This window comes from Chenopodium quinoa, unplaced genomic scaffold (assembly GCF_001683475.1).
Source record: "Chenopodium quinoa cultivar QQ74 unplaced genomic scaffold, ASM168347v1, whole genome shotgun sequence".
NCBI lineage: Eukaryota > Viridiplantae > Streptophyta > Magnoliopsida > Caryophyllales > Amaranthaceae > Chenopodium > Chenopodium quinoa.
Window position 1 is genome coordinate 586,150 of NW_018743575.1, and position 21,833 is coordinate 607,982.

Here is a 21,833-nt window from a genome sequence, read left to right on the forward strand (position 1 = left end):
CATTGTCGGGCACCATTGGTACGCATCTTTGAACTGCTCTAAGGCTCGATCGTACTGCTTCCATGGTAGCTTGCAGGATCTTCCGCCACTTACCATTTACCAATCTCTCTGCTGAATCTAAATCCTTGTTAAAAAAGTTGTAGGCTTTGACTTTCACACAGTTGTTGATGTGCCATGTGCACAGTAAATGGCTCGACTCCGGAAACATCTCCGCTATAGGGGCAAAGAGACCTCCCTCATAATCACTGACGATGGCTGATGGCTGAACATTTGGGCTGATGTAATTTCTCAACTTCTCCAATACCCAATAGTAACTTGCAGCCGTCTCATCCTTGATGACTACATAACCAATCAAAAAGTTCTGGTTCGTTGGAGCTATCTCAACCATCTCAACCAGTGGAAACTTGTACTTGTTTGTCTTGTATGTTGAATCGATTAAAATCACAGATGGCCAAGACGTGATCATATCAGCACAATCAAGATGCACAAGGAATAAATGAGTCACCTCTGATGTGTCTTCATCAGATTTAAACCGGAACAAGTAACTACGTGCTTGTGCCTGGTGTAGAAGCTGCTGTATAGGGTTCCTTCCCTCCGACCGTTCAAACCTCAATTTCTGTCTGACGTTGTAGATGTGTCTTCGGTTTGGCTGGTCTTCAGGAAATTTCTCTAACACAGATGCTAATATTTTAGCAGGCTTCACTTGAGCATCACTCATTTCTTTTACAACTAGTTTCGCAGTAGGACTTAGGCCGCTTAACTGTCGATGACCCACTTCATATACTATCATCTCATGGTTGTGATACCTCCATTTACCGTAACCCTTCACTTCCCAACCGTCATGACTTTGCTATTATCGAACCTTTACCCTGAACTGACACCCACAACCTTTCCGCTTTGTATCAAACCGAATCGCTTGACTGAAATCTCATTCCTCCCTTTTGCGATAACGGTCGCATCTCAAAATGTGATCCATTCTACCACCCCGTTGAGATTTATGACTTGCTACTACTAAACAAAAACCTGATCTAATTGCAACCTGTTTTTCCAATCAATCGCTTGTTAAGCATCTTCGAACGGACCATCATGTACAAAAATCCCACTATAATCATTTACGTCTCCACCATAATCCTGCAACAATGACATATAAATATAATTACATAAGGATTAAATTAATACATTTGACACAAAATTAACACAGAAGTAATTTCTAAATTCTAAACTTTCTAAATTTCATTTCTATATTTAACGCATAATACATTTAATTTCTAAATTTACACATAATTAACACAAAATTAACACGTAATTATATATAAAAGTATTCATACACATACAAAATTAAAACATAAATTTGTTTATTTTTTGAAATTATTAACACATATTAAAACATAATTTCAAATTAAACCATAATTTCGTTTTTTTTTTTATAAATTATTAACACATATTTAAAACATAATTTCAAATGAAATTTTGTTTTTTTTAAAATAAAAATTTATTAACACATATTTAATTTCAAATTTATCAAAGTTAAAAAACAAAAAAAAAAAAAAAAAAAATAACACATAAGTAATTTCTAAATTTTAAATTTCTAAATTTCATTTCTATATTTAACGCATAATACATTTAATTTCTAAATTTACACATAATTAACACAAAATTAACACGTAATTATATATAAAAGTATTCACACACATACAAAATTAAAACATAAATTTTTTTATTTTTTTAACACATATTAAAACATAATTTTAAACTAAACCATAATTTTGTTTTTTTTTTTTAAATTATTAACACATATTTAAAACATAATTTCAAATGAAATTTTGTTTTTTTTTTTAAAAATTATTAATACGTATTTAATTTCAAATTTATCAAAGTTAAAAAACAAAAAAAAAAAAAAAAATTAACACATAAGTAATTTCTAAATTTTAAATTTCTAAATTTCATTTTCTATATTTGAGGCATAATACATTTAATTTCTAAACTTACACATAATTAACACGTAATTATATACTAAAGTATTCACACACATAAAAAATTATAGATTTGTTTATTTTTTAAAATTATTAACAGATAATTTCAAATTAAACCATAATTTTGTTTTTTTTTTTGATAAATTATTCACACATATTTAAAACACAATTTCAAATTAAATTTTGTTTTTTTTTAATTATTAACACATATTTAATTTCAAATTTATCAAAGGAAAAAAAAAACAAAAACAAAACTTTAAATAAAATTAAAAAAACAAAAAAAAAAAATTAACTTTGGCGGTGGCGCCTGCCCGGGACGCCGCCACCGTGGCTGGGGTACCTGGCCAGGACGCCGCCACCATGGTTAAGGCGATCCAGCCAAACGCCACTACCATGGTGGCGGCGTCCTGGCCAGGCGCCCCAGCCACGGTGGCGGCGTCCCGACCAGGCGCCACACCCACAACGGCGGCGTCCCGACCAGACGTCCGCCACCAATTCGTAATTTTTAAACGCAAAGTATCTCGTTTTCCGGCGACGATGACGGCTCTCCGGTGTATCTCGCCGACGATGACGGCTTTTCGGTGTCCCTCGACGATCCAGTGCTGCTCCACATATTTAGTGAGAGAAAATTTCGTTTTGGGTAAAAATTAAAAAAAAAGGCAAAAGTGTCAAACTTTTAAGTGGGCTTTAAGTAGAGAATTGTGGGCGATTTTTATCAACTCCCTAGAATATTCTCACTTGTTTAATTAATTTATGTTAAATTATTTTATCACTGGTTAATTTATAGAAATATCTAATTTTTCAAGCTTTTTTTGCTATTCATTTTTCAATTATTATAATCGAATATTATCGCCAAAATTAATCATTATATGTCTACTAAAATTTTAGCCATTATATAATATTAATCGTTACCAGAACACATCAATTTTTAATTAATAAAAATTATATTAAAATAAAATTATAAACTTTTAAATATCACAAAAAAGAAGAAGCCAACATTTTTATACTACCTCCATTTTGCCGAGTCTTCCTTAGTTACTGTAAGTTTATAACCACACAAACCAAAGAAAATTAAAAATGGGAACTATAATGTAGGTACTTTTGTATTATAAAGGGGAGAGATAGATAAAAAAAAAAAAGATTAATTAAATAAAATTAGGCCCCACAAAGTGGGGTTGTGGATAATAAAATGAATAAAAGAAGTTGTCATAAATAGAATAAAGTAAATGTGAGAACTCCGTATAATTTAGAAAAACGGATAAAACGAAAAGTAAGAAAGTCTTAGGAAAATGAAGTTAGTATATGTGGAGTTTACTATCTCTTGACATATATAATTCTTATATAATTTAATTATTGCTTTAAATAACATATTTGACAATGTTAATATCTAGGTGTATATAATTGCTTTTATTATGTAAATAATATTCTCATAGAGTTGACTGTTAGAGCAACTAGTCAACTCTAATGGTTGTAGATAGAGACTTACTTGTAATTTTCAAAAGTCTCTAGCTACGAACTTGACCAGTCAAGAGCTAAAAATACAATTAGCTTAGTCAAGCAAATTTGCTTGAGAAAAAAGTTTCCAAAATTTATGAAGATTAATATATTAAAATAATTAAATTTATAAAGGTAATTGTGAAAGTCAAGTTTATTTAATTAGCAAGCTAGTAGCAAACCACTGGGGCACAAAATAAATATAAAGAGGGTTAGCTTAAAATCATATGTGGCATAATTTAACAATTAGCTTACCACTGAAGATGCTCTTACCTTCTTTATCTAAATTAAATCATTATGTTTTATTAAAAAGAAAAATAGCATTGTGTTATTTCACTAAATATAAGTGTAATATATATGAAGTATTCTATAAAGTTTATTAATACAATACACTTTAACAATTACTTACAAAATAAAGATATAATGTAAAAGAAGTTGGTTATATATATAAAATTTAAACTATAAACCAAATAATAGCGATCAGTGACGGTTAGTGTAGGCTGTGTAGTCAGTGGAATGATTGTGATGTGGGTTAAACAGATGCAAATGGTGTGGTCGATGATTGGAGACTTGATGTAGTAGGTGGTTGGTGTGGATTGAGAGATAATCTAATATCATATCATATCACTAACAAATAAAGCCGATCTTGCAGCCAGGCCACGAGACAGCGACACTTGACATTCCAATTTTTCGGCCAAGTGTCGCGCCACGTAGGCGAAAAATAGATATTATTGTGACACATATGATACTAAGTAAGCGAATTTTGGATAGTTTTTTTTTAAGATAAAATTGTCGTATAGAGTTATATTGTCGATATACTTCTAAAATTTCATATATACAAAATTAATCATAACTTTTAATAAATATTCTATAACTCGGTTCTATTTCCGTCATAAAATCTATTTTAAAAAATTCTTTAAAATAAGATCCATTTATAATATATTAATTTATTTTTGAAAATAATAGTGAATATTGGTAAAAATAATTTCAGTTCAGTAAAAGTAATTTAAGTTCAATAAAAAATAATTTCAAGTTCATAATAACATAATTTAAGTTCAGTAAAAAATAATTTTAATTTGCTAAAAATACTTTCAATTCAGTAAAAATAATTTAAATTCAATATAAATATTTTCAAGTCAATAATAACATAGATATCTATTTATAAGAAAAACTATAAAAAGTACACTACTATATAAATTATCAAAAGGGATTATTTGACCGTATGTAATATTCACACCAAAAGTTTATCCTAAATCTTATATACCATTTGGACATCGCCCAGGCACCAAACAATTGGAATAAATTGCATACTCTTCTATTCACATTTTAAAATTTTTGTTTATAATACAACTTTACAAACCTAGCTTTCCTTGGATAATCACAAACTTAACATAATTAGGATATTAACACAAAAATATCCTAATACATCATATGACCTAGTACGATTATTTATGATATGGCATACATGATCATGTACCCTTTGCATATGTACTCCACTATATGCCTAGCTCTATATCAAATGACCAAATTAATGGATTTATGGACTTAATCCTCTAAATTGATCAAATCATCCGACCTTTTATCATAACTCTATCTATTTACCAAACAAATATATCAATGCAATTACAATTGCATTGGAATGGGGTTAATCCGATCAACCTTTACTATGATTTGATTGCAACATGGTTTGTGTTTCGGGGTTTTCTGATGTCCTGCGGGAGAGTTACAATTCCAGGATTGGATCCGTGCGCCTGTACCTGCAAAACAACGGAGACTTCGGGTGGTGGGAGCTCCGCCTCCAACGATCAAGTTAGAACGTGTATGAGGAGTAAATGGTGCGAAAAGTAAAGGGTGATCTGGTTCCTCGGAAGTGAGGAGTGGCCAAGGTGTGCAATTAATGCTAAGTCTGGTCTAGCAATTAATATGCACGTGTGTTTAGGCTTCTCTAGGAGAGAGTAATTATTGCTGAATTCTCTTAAATGGAGGCTTAATTACTGTATTTATAGCCTCGGTATGCGTGCCTAATTCTAGGGTTTTTTGGTAAACCCTAGATCTGACCGGGCTTCTCTCGGGAAGTGGGCCTAGGTGGCCTCCTTCCAAGTTGGCGATTAGTAGGCCACATGGCGTGGCATCACTGGTCCATGGTGGACAAATGGCTGTGTGCCACGTGGCAGGCCCTAATAGATCCAAATGGGGGACACTTGGTAGGACCTGATTAGTCCACGTGGTGTACACTGATTGAGCGGGGAAAATCCCCTAATCATTTGCCCCTCACAGGTGGTACGTGACTGGTCGCATGCCACCTGTGACAGGTGGCGGCCTGTAACAGGCGACGGCCTGCTACAGGTGTCGTCCTAAGATTGGCCGAGGGTTTTTCCCGCTTATATTTTGAATTTGGAAGTGACCCTATGTCTTCTCTTTTTACCCTATATAAGGGCCTTGACCGAAAGTCATTCGTTCACACTTTGCAAACTTTCTAAAAGAGAACACTCGGACCCCTAAACTTGAGCTCTGACACTTTGGACAATTTTTGACCTGCCGACTAATTCTGACAAGCCGACTGGTTTTTCGGACGACTGCTTTTTCTTCTTCAACAATTCTCAGTACTCAGGTAACCATCTGTTCTCTTGTGTTTTCTTTTCTTTTTCTGTGAAATATGTTACCTCGAAAGCACCCGACACGACCTAGGTTAGTGATCAGTCGGTCACCGAGGACGGCTGAATCTAGGACTAGGAGTGCCGCCTGCCCCTTTCTGGACCACTCTTCGCCCTTTATACATAGCCCGACTGTCTCTGTATCTGTGTAGAACACAATGGCCCGGACTAAGAGGACGGCCAGGTACACCAGCTTAGACGGCTCTACCTACCATGTGACCGTGAGCGAGTTGGTAGATAAGACGCCTGATGCTGAGGGTACCCAAGGTGGCTCAGCCGCCGGGAGTTCTAAGGAGGGGGTCAAGGTGACCCCTTCCCATTTTGTAGTTGACTTAGCTGGTCAGCAGTCGGCCCCTTCTGAAGAAGAGGGGTTGGGCCCCCGGGGAGAGGGGAATCGAACTCTATTGATAGTGAGTCCGATTCCAGCCGCCTTTCTCCAAGTTCGGAAGAGAGGCATTCTCGCTTAGATGAGGCGAGACTATCTCACTCAGTCGAAAAAGGGGTCGACTGGTCAGAACCATCCTCCTCCCATAGGGAGTTGAACACCCCTTATTACTGTCACGTCCCAAAAGGCCGGATCAAGGCCATGAATGAGCGAATAGAGACTATTCTGTCGGACCATGTGATGGGTCCAAATTTTAAATTATTTGTGCCGGATGCCGAAGATGTAGTCGTCTGGCCCGTTGGTACTAGTTACGGGGACGCCTGTTTTGGCTGCTACGAGGCGGCCATTAAAGCCGGCCTTCGATTTCCCCAGCATCCGGCAGTTCAACAAATCCTCGATGGGTACGAGGAGGGGCTATGGCAGTTAGCCCCTAATTCTTGGGGTTCAACATCCTTGGCTACATAGCCGGGTGTGAGATGCATGGGGTAGAGCCGAATTATGAGGCGTTCACCTATATGAACTATTTAAGCCAAACCCCCAAAGCAAGCGGTACCGACTGGTACCAAATAACAAGCCACAAAGGCTATTTGATGACTAGGGGGAAAGAAAATAAGTGGAAAGATTGGAGAAATACTTTCCTCCTAGTCTCTAGTCCGGACAAGCTCCTGAACAAGCGGTACAATAGGTGGAATAGGGATCCGCCTCTTCTTGTAGGCGGCCCTAGCATGCAGCTTGTTCCTCATTGGGCAAGGGAAGAGATCCTTGACCGAGGACTCTTCAAAGTAGAGATTAGGGCCAACTCTACTACTGGGTTACGGGAGCAGGTGCCTTTGAATTGCGTCCCCAAATTTCAATGGCTGTATGATGAATATTTTTTGGCCACCTGTGGCCTGAGCAATCGGATCTCCAGAGGTAGCCGGCCTCTTATGCTTGTATATGCATCATTTGATTTTTTTTTCTTCAAGTTTTACCAACTCTTTGTCGACTATTTTCAGTCGAAGCTATGGATCAAATCTTTGCATCAAAGAAGGCGGCCGCCCTTCTTCGGACCTCTATTATGAGCCTCAAGCGGCCATCATCTGATTCTCTTGCCAAGGAGACGCCCAAAGTGAGTTATGATCTTTCGAGTTTTCCTTTGAAATTCTCTTTTAGCCAGTATTAACTTTCTGTGCCTTTGCAGGCGGGCTCGTCCAAACCCTCTTCCTCCCAGCAACCGGACTCAAAGGTTCGGAAACAGAGCTGGGAGTACGCCTGGCTCTGCCAGAAAACAGCCGCGCACCCCCCAAAGTGGGGGGAAACAAACATAAGTCCCCAGGGACAGCCGGCCTCCAAGAGGTATAACCGGCTCCTTCGGCCCTTGTTTAATTTTTCTTCCTTTGATATTCTTTCTCTTGTTCTAATAATTTGTCTTTGAATTCAGGCGACCCTCAAGAACCAAACTTGGTCCAAATGGCCAAGTCTATGGTAAAAGCCATCCCTCTAGAGGAGAGGGATACGGTCAAGGGAGTCAGCACCCTTGACCTCGACGGAATCATGGGTCTTCTCTCCGAGGTATACTTAGCATTTTTGTAATATCGAATGACTTTGCCTGCCGCCTGTTTTTGCAAATCTGACGCCTGGTGCTTCTTTTTCAGACCATGCTCCGTGTACACGGCCTCCGTAGGCCGATTAGTGCCAAAAACAAAGAGGTAAAAGCTGCCAAAGCCATGGCCGCCTCTGACTTTGACAAGGCAATGTTTCAAATTGCCCAAAATGAAATTTTGACAACTGATATTCTTTATTATCAGGCGGCTGCCACACCGGAGCTTAAAGACAAGTTGGAGGCGGCCAATAAAAAGAACCAAGAGCTGGAGAAGACGGTCAAAAGTCTCCAAGACGAGTTGCGACCACTTAAACATATTGCCCATCATGCTCAGAGCCTTCAGAAGTCTTTGGATGCTGTCAAGGACCGCTTGGTGAAGCAGGAGGCGGTCATCACTAAAGAGCTCAAGGCCAAGGCTGAGACCGAGAAGATGACTTTGGCTCAGGCAATGATGGAAGATTCGGCCAATATAATGAGGATGGGATTCCAAGTTCACCGCCTATACTGAAGAGTACAATAGAAGGATCATGCAGCAGGTGGCTGAAGAGGATGAAAAGAGGGAGGAGGAGGAGGCCAGCTCCAGCTCAAGCGAGGACGAGGAGATGGTCGACCAGCCAACGGAGGTGGATGCATCAAAGGATCCTGCCCCTGAAAACGAGCCGAACAAAGGGGATGCCTTGAAGGATCCGACGCCCGTAATTGAGCTCGATCAGGCGGCAATTAACTCCGAAGCCCCTCCCAATACTTAAAGCTTTTATTTTTCAAACTTTTCTCCGGCCTGCGTGCCGTTTGTTTCCTTGTATCTTTACCCGACCAAGGGGTCGGGATTATGAATATTTTGCCGGTCTTCATGGCCGGCTGTTTTATATATTAACCTAGCGACCACTTTTTAGTCGTCTTTGATCACTGAATCTTGTTTATGCTTTATTTTTGCCAAGTATAGAGGGTCCTTGACATGTGTTTAAATGCTATACCGACTATCTCGGTTTGTATTCTGCTTTTTAGAATTTCGCAAAATTTCGCAACATTTTTCGAATCTTTGCAAGCAAGGTTTATCAGGTATCGGCTGCCTATGCCCCTGGACGACTTGTTGTCTTAGCTCCAGATTGGCGACCAGTCGGCCATGTATCCAGTCGGATCCCCAACGTATTTTTGGAAACACGTTAGGTTTGTTTAACTTTTTCAAGTTAGAAGGGAACAAGCCACTTGTAATCGGGCCGCCTGTTTGTTTAAGTAGGAATAGAGTTCTTGAGCCCCTGTTTGCCAAAAAACTGTCGACTTTCGAACAAAAGACTAATAAATATGTTTAGTTTCAAATGATATCAACCTAGTAGGAGTAGCGGTGCGAGAGTTCTTGTTTGCCTTTAGCCAGGCGGACTCATCATAGCTTTTTGGATCCACACTAAGTATGAGAGAGTGACTATGAGCTATCTTTGAGATTACCCATTCGTCATTTTCATGCTTGAGTAGTAGAGGTACCAGACGACGGAGGCCGGCTGATCCCCTTGATTCGTCAATTTTAGTTGGCTATTTACTCAAGAGATACCGCCTGTACTTATCCCAAGTAATACAGGCAGTCATCCGACGCGGATGTTATCTGATAGCACTTGTTTGGTTAGTCTTAGAGTTATCCTTGTCTTAAAACAGCTACGTGGTTGCCCTTGGGGACAGTCGTTTAGGTGCCGTGTACTTAGTTTATAGAGAAATATTCCACCCAAAAGGGAGCTGCTCTCTGCGACGAATCTCATCCGGAGGGATGTCACCGGATGCCTGCTATGATGTTGGGATAGGTCGTATTAGTTTAAAGATTGGATCAGTTGGCTTAGCGCCTGGACTGACCATCCGGCCATAGGCCTTGTTTAGTTCATGGAGAACAAAGGTGCTAAGTTGCCTTAGACTTCAAGTATAGAAGAGTAGCCGTCAGTTTTGGTTCAGACGGCCACATTTGATGGAGAGTAGCCGGCTGTATAGTTACAGGCGGCGTGCCTTTCTTTATTCAGTACAAATTGGAGAAAGACGGAGAGTAGCCGACTGTGTTACCAGTCGGCATGCCCCTCAATTGATGAAAATGGAGAGTAGCCGACTGCTAATGAAGCAGGCGGGATGCCCCTCTGTTTACAATATAAATGAAGAAGAATAGCAAGTTTTATTAGTAGCTCTCGACTATTTACATCATTCAAAAATAATATTTCTTTAGATTATCTACATTCTAGGTTAGAGGCAAGGGTTGGCCGTCTGGTGTTTCTAGGCGGTAGGTGCCGTCCCTGACCTTTTCATAGATTCGGTAGGGTCCTTCCCAGTTGGGAGTTAATTTGCCCAACTCATTGGATCTACCGACTGCTTCCATCTTTTGTAGTACAAAGTCTCTCACTTTGAGTGGACGCCTGTGTACCCTTTTGTTATATGCCCTTGTCATTCTCAGGCGGTAGATTTCATGGCGTAGGGCTGCATTGCCCCTACGTTCTGGGAGTGAATCCAATGTCAGGCGCATGGACTCCCAATTTGTTTCTTCGTCATACAACATTATACGAAGAGTCGGCTCGTAGTGTTCAATTGGTAGAACAGCTTCTGCCCCATAAGTTAGGAGGAATAGAGTTTCTCCAGTTGCCCCTTTTTCAGTTGTCCTTATGGCCCAGAGAACATGTGGTAGTTCGTCTGCCCATAGGCCGCCTGCCCTTTCAATCTTGTTTTTGATATTGTCTGAGATGATTTTATTGAAAGCTTCCACCTGGCCATTTGCTTGTGGTCAGCCGACTGATGCAAAGCAGTGAGAGATACCTTGTTCACCCAGCCAGCTTTTAAGAACAGGCGTCTCAAACTGGGGACCGTTATCAAAAACCATGGACATGGGTACCCTAAATCGAGTGATGACATTTTTCCATATGAAGGAGATCATGTCTTTAGTCTTGATACCCTTAACTGCTTCTGCCTCCACCCACTTGGTGAAGTAGTCGACTGCAACCAGTATGTACCGCCTATCGCCTGTTGCATGCGTATAGGGACCTAGGATATCCATGCCCCACTTTGCGAATGGTATAGGACTATGGATGGCCGTGAGGTCTGTGGCCGGACAATGGATTAGCTTGCCAAACCTTTGGAACTTGTCACATTTCTTAACCATTTCCATGGCATCAGCTTCCAAGGTAGGCCAGAAGTAACCTTGCCGCCTGGTTCTTTGAGCAAGCGACCTACCACCTACGTGAGAAGCGCAGTACTCTGAATGTAGATCTTCTAAGACCTCTCGTCCTTTCTCTAGGGTAACACATTTTAGGAGGGGCTGAAGATACCCTTTCTTGAAAAGTTCCCCTTTACACATCTCAAAGTTAGACGCCCGTTTTTTCAGTAAGGCCGCCTGGGAGTAATCACTCGGCAAGGTGCCGGCTGTCAAATAGGCTCGGATGTCATCCATCCAAGTTGAGCTTCTATCAAGGATTCCAATAGGTTCTTCCTCAATTGCTTCGTTTCTCCATAACTTCCTAGAAAACGGTCCTTGGTGTGTCACAGGAGGCCGAGGATGCTAGTTTAGAGAGGGCGTCCGCTTGATTATTCTTGGACCTGGGTACTTGAGTTAGATGAAATTCCTCAAGTGACCAAGCTGCTTGTCTTACCGCCTGTAAATATTTAATCATGGCCGGATGGGTGGCTTCATAATCACCATTGTATTGGCTTACTATCAACTGTGAGTCTGAACAGGCGTCTATTTTCCTTGCCCCGGCCGCCTTGCACATGCGGATACCGGCCAGTAGGGCTTCATATTCTGCCTCGTTGTTTGAGGCTTGGAAGTTGAATCGCAGTGCATACTCATACCTGTCACCTTCAGGCGACTGACATATGACGCCTGCACCACATCCATTCATAGTGGAGCTCCCGTCCACATAGACCTTCCAGACTTGGTCTGGAATTGTAGAATCAGAAGGCCGAGTCATTTTTACTATGAAGTCAGCAAATGCTTGCCCCTTCACTGCTTTTCTTGGATCGAATGTGATTTCAAGGCTCTGTATCTTTATTGCCCATTTTATCATTCGGCCTGACGACTCCATGGTTGTCAGGGGCCGCTTGATCGGCTGGTTTATATATACCACGATCACTGGATGCGCCAAAAAATAGGGCTTCAACTTTCTAACTGCCATGAAGAGGGCAAGGCCAAATTTTTTAACCAGGGGGTATCTCAACTCGACATTCTTTAAGACATGACTGACAAAATAGACCGGGAGCTGGCAGCCGTCCTTCTCAGCAAGGAGGACGGCACTTAGAGCATGGTCAGACACTGCTAGGTACATATAGAGGACTTCTTTTGGCAAAGGGCTGACCAGCCTTGGTAAGGAGTGCAAGTGTGCTTTCAGCTTCTGGAAGGCCGCCTCAACATCCGGCCCCCATTCAAACATAGCCTTCTTTTTGATTGCCTGAAAGAAGTAAAGGCATTTGTCGCCTGCTCGACTGAGAAATCTCCCCAGGGCCGCCAGACAACCTGTAAATTTCTGGACCTCTCGAACAGTACGGGGCGGCTGCATGTCTATGACCGCCTGCACTTTTTCGGGGTTAGCCTCTATGCCCCTTTGATTGATAAGAAATCCGAGAAACTTCCCAGACTCTAACTCCAAAAACACACTTCTTGGGATTGAGCATGACTTGGTGCCGCTTGAGTGTGGTGAATGTTTCTCGGAGGTCGGTCAAATGGTTTGTTTTGAGTTTAGACTTCACAATCATATCATCTATGTACGCCTCAACGTTCCTCCCAATTTGGTCAAAAAAAGACCGTGTCAATCATTCTCTGGAAGGTGGCCGGGGCGTTCTTCAAACCAAACGGCATGACCGTGTAACAATAGAGACCCTGATCTGTGACAAAGGCCGTCTTCTCTTGGTCCTTCTTCCACAGGGGAATCTGATGGAAACTAGAGTAGGCGTCCATGAAACTCAATAACGCGTGGCCAGCTGTAGAGTCGACTAGACTGTCGATCTTGGGCAATGGATAACTATCTTTGGGGCACGCCTTGTTCAAGTCTGTGTAGTCCACATACATGCGCCAGGTACCATTCGGCTTTTTCACAAGTACAACGTTTGCAACCCAGTCAGGGAAATAACACTGCCGAATGAACCCTACATCAAATAGTTTTTTAACCTCGGCGGCGGCTGCCTGGCTTCTTTCTTCACCATGGTTTCGCTTCTTTTGCCTGACCGGCTTCTTTTTCGGATCCACAGCTAACTTATGCACTGCTAAGTCTGGACTTATACCTGGCGTCTCATGTACTTCAAATGCGAAGATATCCTTGAATTCCTTCAAGAGTTGGTGAAAGTCATCACCAAGCAAAGCAAGAGCAGTCGTCCCAACCTTAACTGTTTGGTCAGGACGTGAGTCGTCCAGGACGACGTCCACATGCTCACTAGCCGGCTGAGGCGGAACTCGTCTGACCGCTCCTCGGCCAGTGATTGCTATCGTTTTTCTTTTCTTTCGGCCCCTAGTTGGGCGGCCTTTCTCTTCTTGCCGCCTACTAGTTGAGCAGGCGCCTCATCCTTGATTTGCTCAAGGTCATTTTTCTCTCCACTGGGACCAGCAGTCGCCACAGTGGCCTTTCTTATAACTATTTTTATTGCTTTATTTAGGTACTCTCTTGGTTTTACCTTACTCTTAAAGTAGGGGTTTTACAAGTGAGTTTTTAATAATGTTTTAATTATTTTCTTAGTAGTAGTTATGGGGCCTTGGGCTTCCAAAGTTGTCTGAATTAATTAGTGGGCTCTCTTGATTCATTAATTAATTATTAGGGCTTTTTATTTAGTTTACTTGCAGGGCAAGTAGGATAGATTTATTTTTCCTATATATACTAGTTGTATGTCAATTATTTTAGGAAGATGTTTTATGAATTATAATTTGAGATTATTGAGCTTTTGCTTGAAGAGAACTTTGTTAAGGTTCAAACTAGTTGTTAACTAGGGTTTTGGGATCGTCGCTCCTAAAATCAAACTTAGAAGTCGTTGCCTTCTAAGACTATCTTTCAAATTTCCACCATTAAAACCACTCAAATCCTTCCATTAAATATAAACCGTCAAAAATACGCATCAGTCTGGTCTAGCAATTAATATGCACGTGTGTTTAGGCTTCTCTAGGCGAGAGTAATTATTGCTAAATCCTCTTAAATGGAGGCTTAGTTACTGTATTTATAGCCTCGGTATGCGTGCCTAATTCTAGGGTTTTTGGTAAACCCTAGATCTGACTGGGCTTCTCTCGGGAAGTGGGCGTAGGTGGCCTCCTTCCAAGTTGGCGATCAGTAGGCCACATGGCGTGGCATGACTGGTCCATGGTGGACAAATGGCTGTGTGCCACGTGGCAGACCCTGATAGATCCAAATGGGGGACACTTGGCAGGACCTGATTGGTCCACGTGACGTACACTGATTGGGCGGGGAAAATCCCCTAATCAGTTTGAATTGGACAAAATAGAATAGTTGTCCCAGGTCACGAGACAACAACACTTGGCAATCCAGTTTTTCGCCAAGTGTCGAGCCACGTAGGCGATAAATAGGTTTTATTGTGATTCATATAATGCTGAAGTAAGCGAATTTTGGATAAATTTTTTAAGATAGAATTATTGTGTAGAGTTTTATTATCGATATACTTCTAATATTCATATACAAAATTAATCATAAATTTTAATAAATGTCCTACAACTCAGTTCTATTTCCATCATAAAATTCGTTTTACAAAGTTCTTTAAAATAAGATTCATTTATAATATATTTATTTTATAAAATTAATAGAGAATTAGTAAAAATCAGTTTTAATCCGTAAAAATAAGTTTTAGTTTGGTAAAAGTACTTTCGGTTCAGTAAAATAATTTAAGTTCAATAAAAATAATTTCAATTCAATAATAACATAGGTATCTTATTTTATACTATTGAATAGTCTTTTTGATAAATTAAATATCATATATATAACTAATATATAAAGCTAAACTTTTAGCCAGGCCACGAGACAGCGACACTTGGCAATTAACTTTTCGCCAAATGTCACGCCACGTAGACAACAATTAGTTATTAGTATGACACGTAGGATGAAAATGTTGGATATATTTAGATATATTTTGTAAGATAAAAAAGTTAGTTAGAGTTTTATTTTCAATAAAATTTGGATAGATTTAAGGATAAAATTACTGGTTTAGAGTTTTATTTTCTACAAAATACCAATATTTTATGTGTACAAATAAAATTAAAATCCTATTAAAATAATAAATTATAATTTTCAATAATTATTATCTTAATAATTTATTATTCTTATATCATAATATTTGTGTTAAAGAGTATTTCAAAAAAATCCATTTATGATATACTTTAAAAATTATAACCCACAACTTTATGATCGGTAGTAATATATTTTTACTTAACAAGCTGATGGTTTCAAATAAAGTCTAGAAGTACTCAAATTATTAAATGTCAATGGAACTGTAAAATTAAATTATTCATTCGCTTATGAACATCTAAAGCAACTAATGTTTCAAACGTGGATAGATTTAGACATTAGTAATAAATGCGTTTGAGATTATAATTGTTCCTTATAATTATTTTAAAAGTAGCCAATTAATGCAAGGATTTTAAAACATAAGGATATATATTATAAAGGGAACGCGGGGCATCGCCCAGGGTTACGTACAAGTATATTATGAAGGGGAGTTTTTTTCCCGAGTTTTTAGAGAGCCACGTAGGATAAAATTTTCTAAACGCGCCATGTAGAATAATAAATTTTAGTGATAGCCAATCAAATAAAAAATTTGTAAATTCTTTTAGAATTAAAAAATTCAAATGCCACATAAGCAAAATTGGGAAATGAAATTTTAAAGTTTAAATTAATGAAATATAATATATTATCTTTAGAAATTAGAAATTTTGTTTAAATATTTAACTGGAATTCACAATTTATTTTAAAATAAAATAAAATGATATACTGCATATTACGAATAAAATAACAAATTTTATCACACATATAAAACAAATATTTGTTTTAAAAAAAACAAATAAGCCATGAGAGAGAAAATTGGATGTTGGATTGTGGACATATTATCAAATTCAATTGAAAAAGTATAGTAGATTTTCATTTTCAAATAAACGTATTTTCAAAAAAAAAAAAAAAAACAATCGGTTGAGGGCTCGACCGCTCTAGTTTGGGTTGAGTCTGATTTGACCAGCAAATTTACGGGTTGTATGGGTTCTGGCTATATTGGGCTTCCAGTCAAAAAAAATTTGTTCAAAACCCAAAAAAAGGGTTGGGATTGAGTCGGATTTGAAGATCAGGTAAAAATTAACAAGTCTAGGTGCAACAAATTGGTCGAAGGAAATAGTATTCGTTGTGCTTGAAAGATTTGATGCAAGTCCAAGTAAAATCTAGGAATTCCCAACATCTTCCATATTTCAATTCCATCTTAACAGACAATAGAAATGGTAATGCTTAAATCAATGGAAGAGAATTACCCCTTAATCGATTCCAACTTCCTCGAATTTTGCGGGTCTCGTGGCATTTTTACTGGTAATCTTTTCTTCATCTTTCTCTTCAAAGTTATAAATTCATTGCTTAATTTTTTTTTTTTTTTTTGAAGAAATTCATTGCTTAATTTGGTTTATTGCTACTGCTATTACTAATTGAGTGAATATATAACGCTGAAATTTTCCTACGAAACAAAACCCTTCATTAATTTTACTTTTTTAATTTCCTTGATTAGTTGGAATTCTCCAATTTGATGGGATATTATATTGCTATACATTTTCTGTGTCACCCAGTTGGTTTCTTCAGTTTAATGGAGTTAGTAATTTGCTAGAAAGAACTGAAACTTCTGGGACCTGAGGCCCTGAGGGTTACCCGTTTCTGTATTAATGAAGCTCTGGAATATGTGGGGCTTGAGGTTTTCCTGTTTTTGAAACGTTTCTGTTTCCGAAACCTGAGTCGTTTCCGTGCTACATACTTACAGGCAGTTCATGTCAAAAGTGTATTGCTCTCCGTTAATTTTTAGTTGCGACATTTTCATTTGTTTGGACAATGCATAACTTCAACCATTAAAGAATTATAACATTATTTGCCCATTAAGTAATAATTTGTAACAGTTGATAATTTGAAAGTATACATTGAGATGATCTAGTAGGAACCCATATGACCATTTTTTTTTTTCTTTAAAACTATCAAAGATGGTCAATTACGGTGTGTAAATAGCGAAAAAGTTAAAGTGTTGCAATTGATGATAAACGGGTTGAAACTGTTGATTAGAATAAGCTGATGTAATAGTTGGAAAATTTCGTTGCATTACACCTTGTTAACACTTATAAAAACATTAATTTTGTTATATGACAAATGCAACTTTCGATTTTTCTCCAGTGGAAGATTTCCTAATTTATGATCTGAATTCTTTGATTTCCTTCACTGAAAAGAAACCAAATACAGAGAGATTGAAGCAGGTTTTGCTCCACCTCCTTAAAATTGCTTATATGCTTCACACCGATGTCGGTTTTGTGCATGTCTGTGATAGGATGTAATGTGGGTGTTTAGGGAATTGAGCAAGTGCTTTCAATAGTTGATAGTCTTCATAGACCATGGTTGAACGGTGTGGAGTTACATAAAGATGCTCAGAAAAGTAAACAAACATTCCTTGCTTATGAAGGGTAAGATTTGAGCCTGAACACTCCCTTGTTATTCAGAGTTGGAAGGATGTTGCTTATTTGGAGAGTCCTATTATTGTGTGTTTGTAGGATTGATCCTTTTCTACATGGGGTGCTAAGAGAGGGGTTTGTAACAGAACTAGTTGGACCGTCATCTTCGGGCAAAACACAGGTGAATCTTGCCTCAGTTGATTGTCTTGTTATTTTTATACATTGCTGGGACATATATGGATGGGAGTACCTACTGTGAACATGTTGTAAAGATTGGATTTAAACTTACTGTTAATGTTTAGGTATGTCTCCAAGCTGCTGCAACTGTTGCGAAGGAATATGCAAGTGGTGTTGTATTCTTAGACTCAGGAAATTCCTTTTCTGCACCACGAATTGCACATCTTGTGAATCAGGCTTCATTTTCTACTTCGAAGCAGGTTTCCTTCTTTTCTTTGCGTGCATTGTTTTGTTTTGGAAAGTGATCTTTGCAGTTACATGGTTTTGTTTCAGTGCAAGGCTGTTTTTGTATCTTATTTTTCCTTGGAATGGAAACTTTCTGCTTTTTCGAGTGAGAAATAGGCAATGCCTATGATCTTTTAAAATGATGGACTCCTTTCATCCTGATATTATTCTTTCATTGCCTTAACACCCATCCCTATACAATTAAGGATTTCATTATGATTTCACCAATATATCCGTTATAATTGTTGTGCCATTCACACCCTCTCTTCATGCAGCACTTATATACTTGATTTAAGTGCATGTTTTGGAATATCTGATCAAAAGCCTACCATTCTCTCAGCAAATGTGGTTTTTATGCATCTCACAACAATACCTATTTCACAATACTTCGTATAAGGGAACATTATAGTAGGATTTGATGATCATTGTGATATTAATGACCGTTTTCACTTGATACTGATTGCTAACATCTCAAACATTTATGATGTAACTAGCAGAAACACATTGTATGATTGTTAACACATTTTAAGCTGATTTGCATCCTACATCTGTTTTTATAACATTGTTCTAAATATACTTGCTATCTTGCTAACAGAGCTCAGATTAACTTTGTATTTGCTACCTTCTGGAATCAGTTGACTTTCTCCAACTTTCTTACCTGTACTTGGCTAATATCCTTGTGCTATTCCTTTGCATTTGGTGCCAGAACTCTTGAATTTCTTACATAATATAAATGCATGTATCTTAAGTTAAAAGCAACATATTTTAATTAGGATTACATATATACAAATTGGAGTTGAAATGTTATTGGTTAGTTTGCTTAGAATCTGTCCACCTGGAGAAAATTCATGACACTTATCATAAAACTGAGTTAAGATAGAAGTATTAAAATCTGGTTGTTCACCCTGCCATGTGTTTGCATGCTTCTCTTGAAAGACAGACTTTTAAGGGCAGAATCGCGTTGGTCCAGAAAGTGAGCTATAGAGGAAATAGGCTGATAGAACGAGCAGATGATTTGGTTTGATTCTTGCAAGTCCAAAGTAACGGCATAGTTACCCCTTAAAGGAATTTGCTGGTAGAAGCACATTACCTGCTAATATTGCAGCTTTCCCTCTATCTCTGTATCAGGCCTGTCAGCTTTAGATTCATCTTTTTAATCTTGTCCAAGTTTTCCAGGCTCAATGCTTATGGTTATACCTTTGATATTTTTGTTTTTCATCTGTTGGATAGATTGTCAGTATTGAAAAGTGCAATTTTTTCATTTAAGACCTGAAAAACATTAGTCTCATTCTGGCTCACTGTGGAAGCCTCTAATTTTGTGTTTCACAAGGAGTCTCGTAGTACTTGACTGAATACATATTGCACCTGTAATTAATGTTGTGGCCTCAGTGACATTGCTGTTACGTTTTGAAATTTGTACCCTCTTAGGCAACTTCTTATTACTGAGCTTTGATGATGCCTTTTAGTTTGAACTTTTTTGTTGCATAGCTGTAAGTTTTAGTCTTAAGACTACTTTGCACTTATCTTGCTATATCATGATGTTGTAGGCCAATAATGAAGCTCTTCATATTGTTATGAAGAACATATGGTGCTACCCAGTATTTGATATCTTTTCCTTGTTCAATGTACTGCATCAACTAGAGTCGAAATTAAAAAGCGAGGTTTGTATTATTAATTTATGCTTGCAGAACACTGCATACAAGCTATCTTATTGTAGATGATTTTGGATTTATTTTTGGTTATTGTTAGATGTGTTCAGTGCGGTTGCTCATTGTGGACTCATTTTCATCTCTCATTATTCCTCTTCTCGGAGGTGGTGGTCCATATGGTAAGTTTCTTTTGTGCAAATTGAGCTTCCATATGTCTGCATTTAATTTTGTTATGCTTCATTCTTTATGGTATGGTAATTCTTTTAGCTCCTATCTCTTAATTTGAAGTGGGTTTTTGGAAACTCAGGCTTGAAATAATTTGTTCTGAAAAAAAGGTAAAGAAACCTAAATTTATTAATTCAGTTGCTTCTCATATGGCCATGTGTTTCGGACAAGATTAACACTTCCGCTGTAAAAAGAAACATGCTAATATATCTACATTCTTACTCTGTAGTACAGGATGTACTTCTTCCTTTTCCTCACCGTATCTCTAGAAGTTAGGCGTTTACTTGGCATTGGCATTTGTTAATTTCCAATGTATATAAACACCACACCAATGCACTGGCTATCTTTACTCACTCCTTGCAATAATACCTACTGTGGCTTTAGGCCAGTTTGTCTAGGTAATGGTAAACATGAGGGTGAAGTTGCTATATGTGGTTTGATGTGATGCTTTCCTATGACCAATCTGTCAGCAGACATCAATGGACTGAACCTAATTAATAGACGAGCAATTTCATGCGTTAAGAACCACTTAATTGGAGGGAGCCTATGGGCTATGGTGTTTGTGTAACACAGTAAACCTCTCTTGTAAAGCTAAAAAAAAATTCTGTGTTTTTTCATAGTGACATTACTAGAATTTTTTGATCTTATTCCCTGTTTCTCATTACATACACTTCCCAGAATTTTGTCTTTTCACAGTGGTATTATTACCAGAATTTTGTGATCTTGTCTCAGTCATTTTCATTACATACTCTTTTTATAGTTGTTTATGAGGGATTCTCATCAGATAGTTCATCTGTTGTATAATTGTCCATTTTTTGAAAGAGTGAGAAATTTGCTGATTGTATGTGGCTAATTGTTCATCTCTAACATGGCTAATTGTATGTGGGACTCAATGTTGACATTTGGTACTTTCATTAGATAATTACATGTTTGATGGATTTCAGGACATGCTCAAATGATTTCTGCTGGAAATTTGCTAAAGAAGATAGCCCACGAATACAGCATTTGCGTACTGGTGAGTGGCACTCTTGAATATTTGAAAACCTTGACATCTTTGAGTCAGGCTTAAGAAAGATGTAATCCCATAGCTATTGTATTGTCGCTTACATAGATATATTTGATGGCATTTGCTTAGGTGACGAATCATATGGTAGCTGGAGAAGGCGGTTCAGCAAAGCCGGCTCTTGGAGAAAGTTGGAAAAGCGTCCCACATGTGAGGTTCCTCCTCTCTCGTGATCGAGAGACAAACACATGTACCATCTCTGTTGTCAGACACCCATCCATGGTAGGTTCTTTAAAACGATGTATAAACTTCTGGTTACATTCAAGGGCATTTGTTTGTAATTCCGTAGTATTGTTCACAACTCCTCGCTTCACAGGCTGCTGGAAATCAAGCGAAGTTCAAGATTTGTGATAGTTAAGAGGAGCTCAGCTCAGATAGTGTAATGGTTATATACAACTATTGTAATGGTATTATAAAACTCTTTGACGTCAATTTATGACATTATCTCAAACTATTTGAAACAGAGATCTGTGAAACACACTTTTATACAATGCAAATATGCTAATATTCGAATTCAGTACCAGTAATTTATTTTTATTTTTATTTTATTGTTGAACCCTACATCCAAAGCACAGAGGCTGTATTCATACTGATTACAGTAACCAAAAATGTAATCTACTCACCTCCTTATGTTGCTACAAGTGCCGAATTCATTCTCGTTTCAATCCGCAAAGGAAACTGAAGAGTACATTCAGCTAGGTTCAATCAATTAAGGAACCTCGAA

General features: G+C 38.2%; 1 protein-coding gene across 1 annotated transcript; it reads left to right on the forward strand.

Moving 5' to 3' along the window:
- The first annotated feature begins 16,153 nt into the window (after positions 1–16,153).
- On the forward strand, positions 16,154–21,626 carry LOC110682671 (DNA repair protein RAD51 homolog 4-like). Its single transcript, XM_021859004.1, has 10 exons — positions 16,154–16,598; positions 17,439–17,518; positions 17,610–17,722; positions 17,810–17,891; positions 18,013–18,147; positions 19,720–19,833; positions 19,922–20,000; positions 20,991–21,061; positions 21,182–21,331; positions 21,426–21,626. The coding sequence occupies exons 1-10, from the start codon at positions 16,511–16,513 to the stop codon at positions 21,465–21,467; spliced, it is 954 nt and encodes a 317-aa protein (XP_021714696.1). The 5' UTR covers positions 16,154–16,510; the 3' UTR covers positions 21,468–21,626.
- The last annotated feature ends 207 nt before the right edge of the window (positions 21,627–21,833 follow it).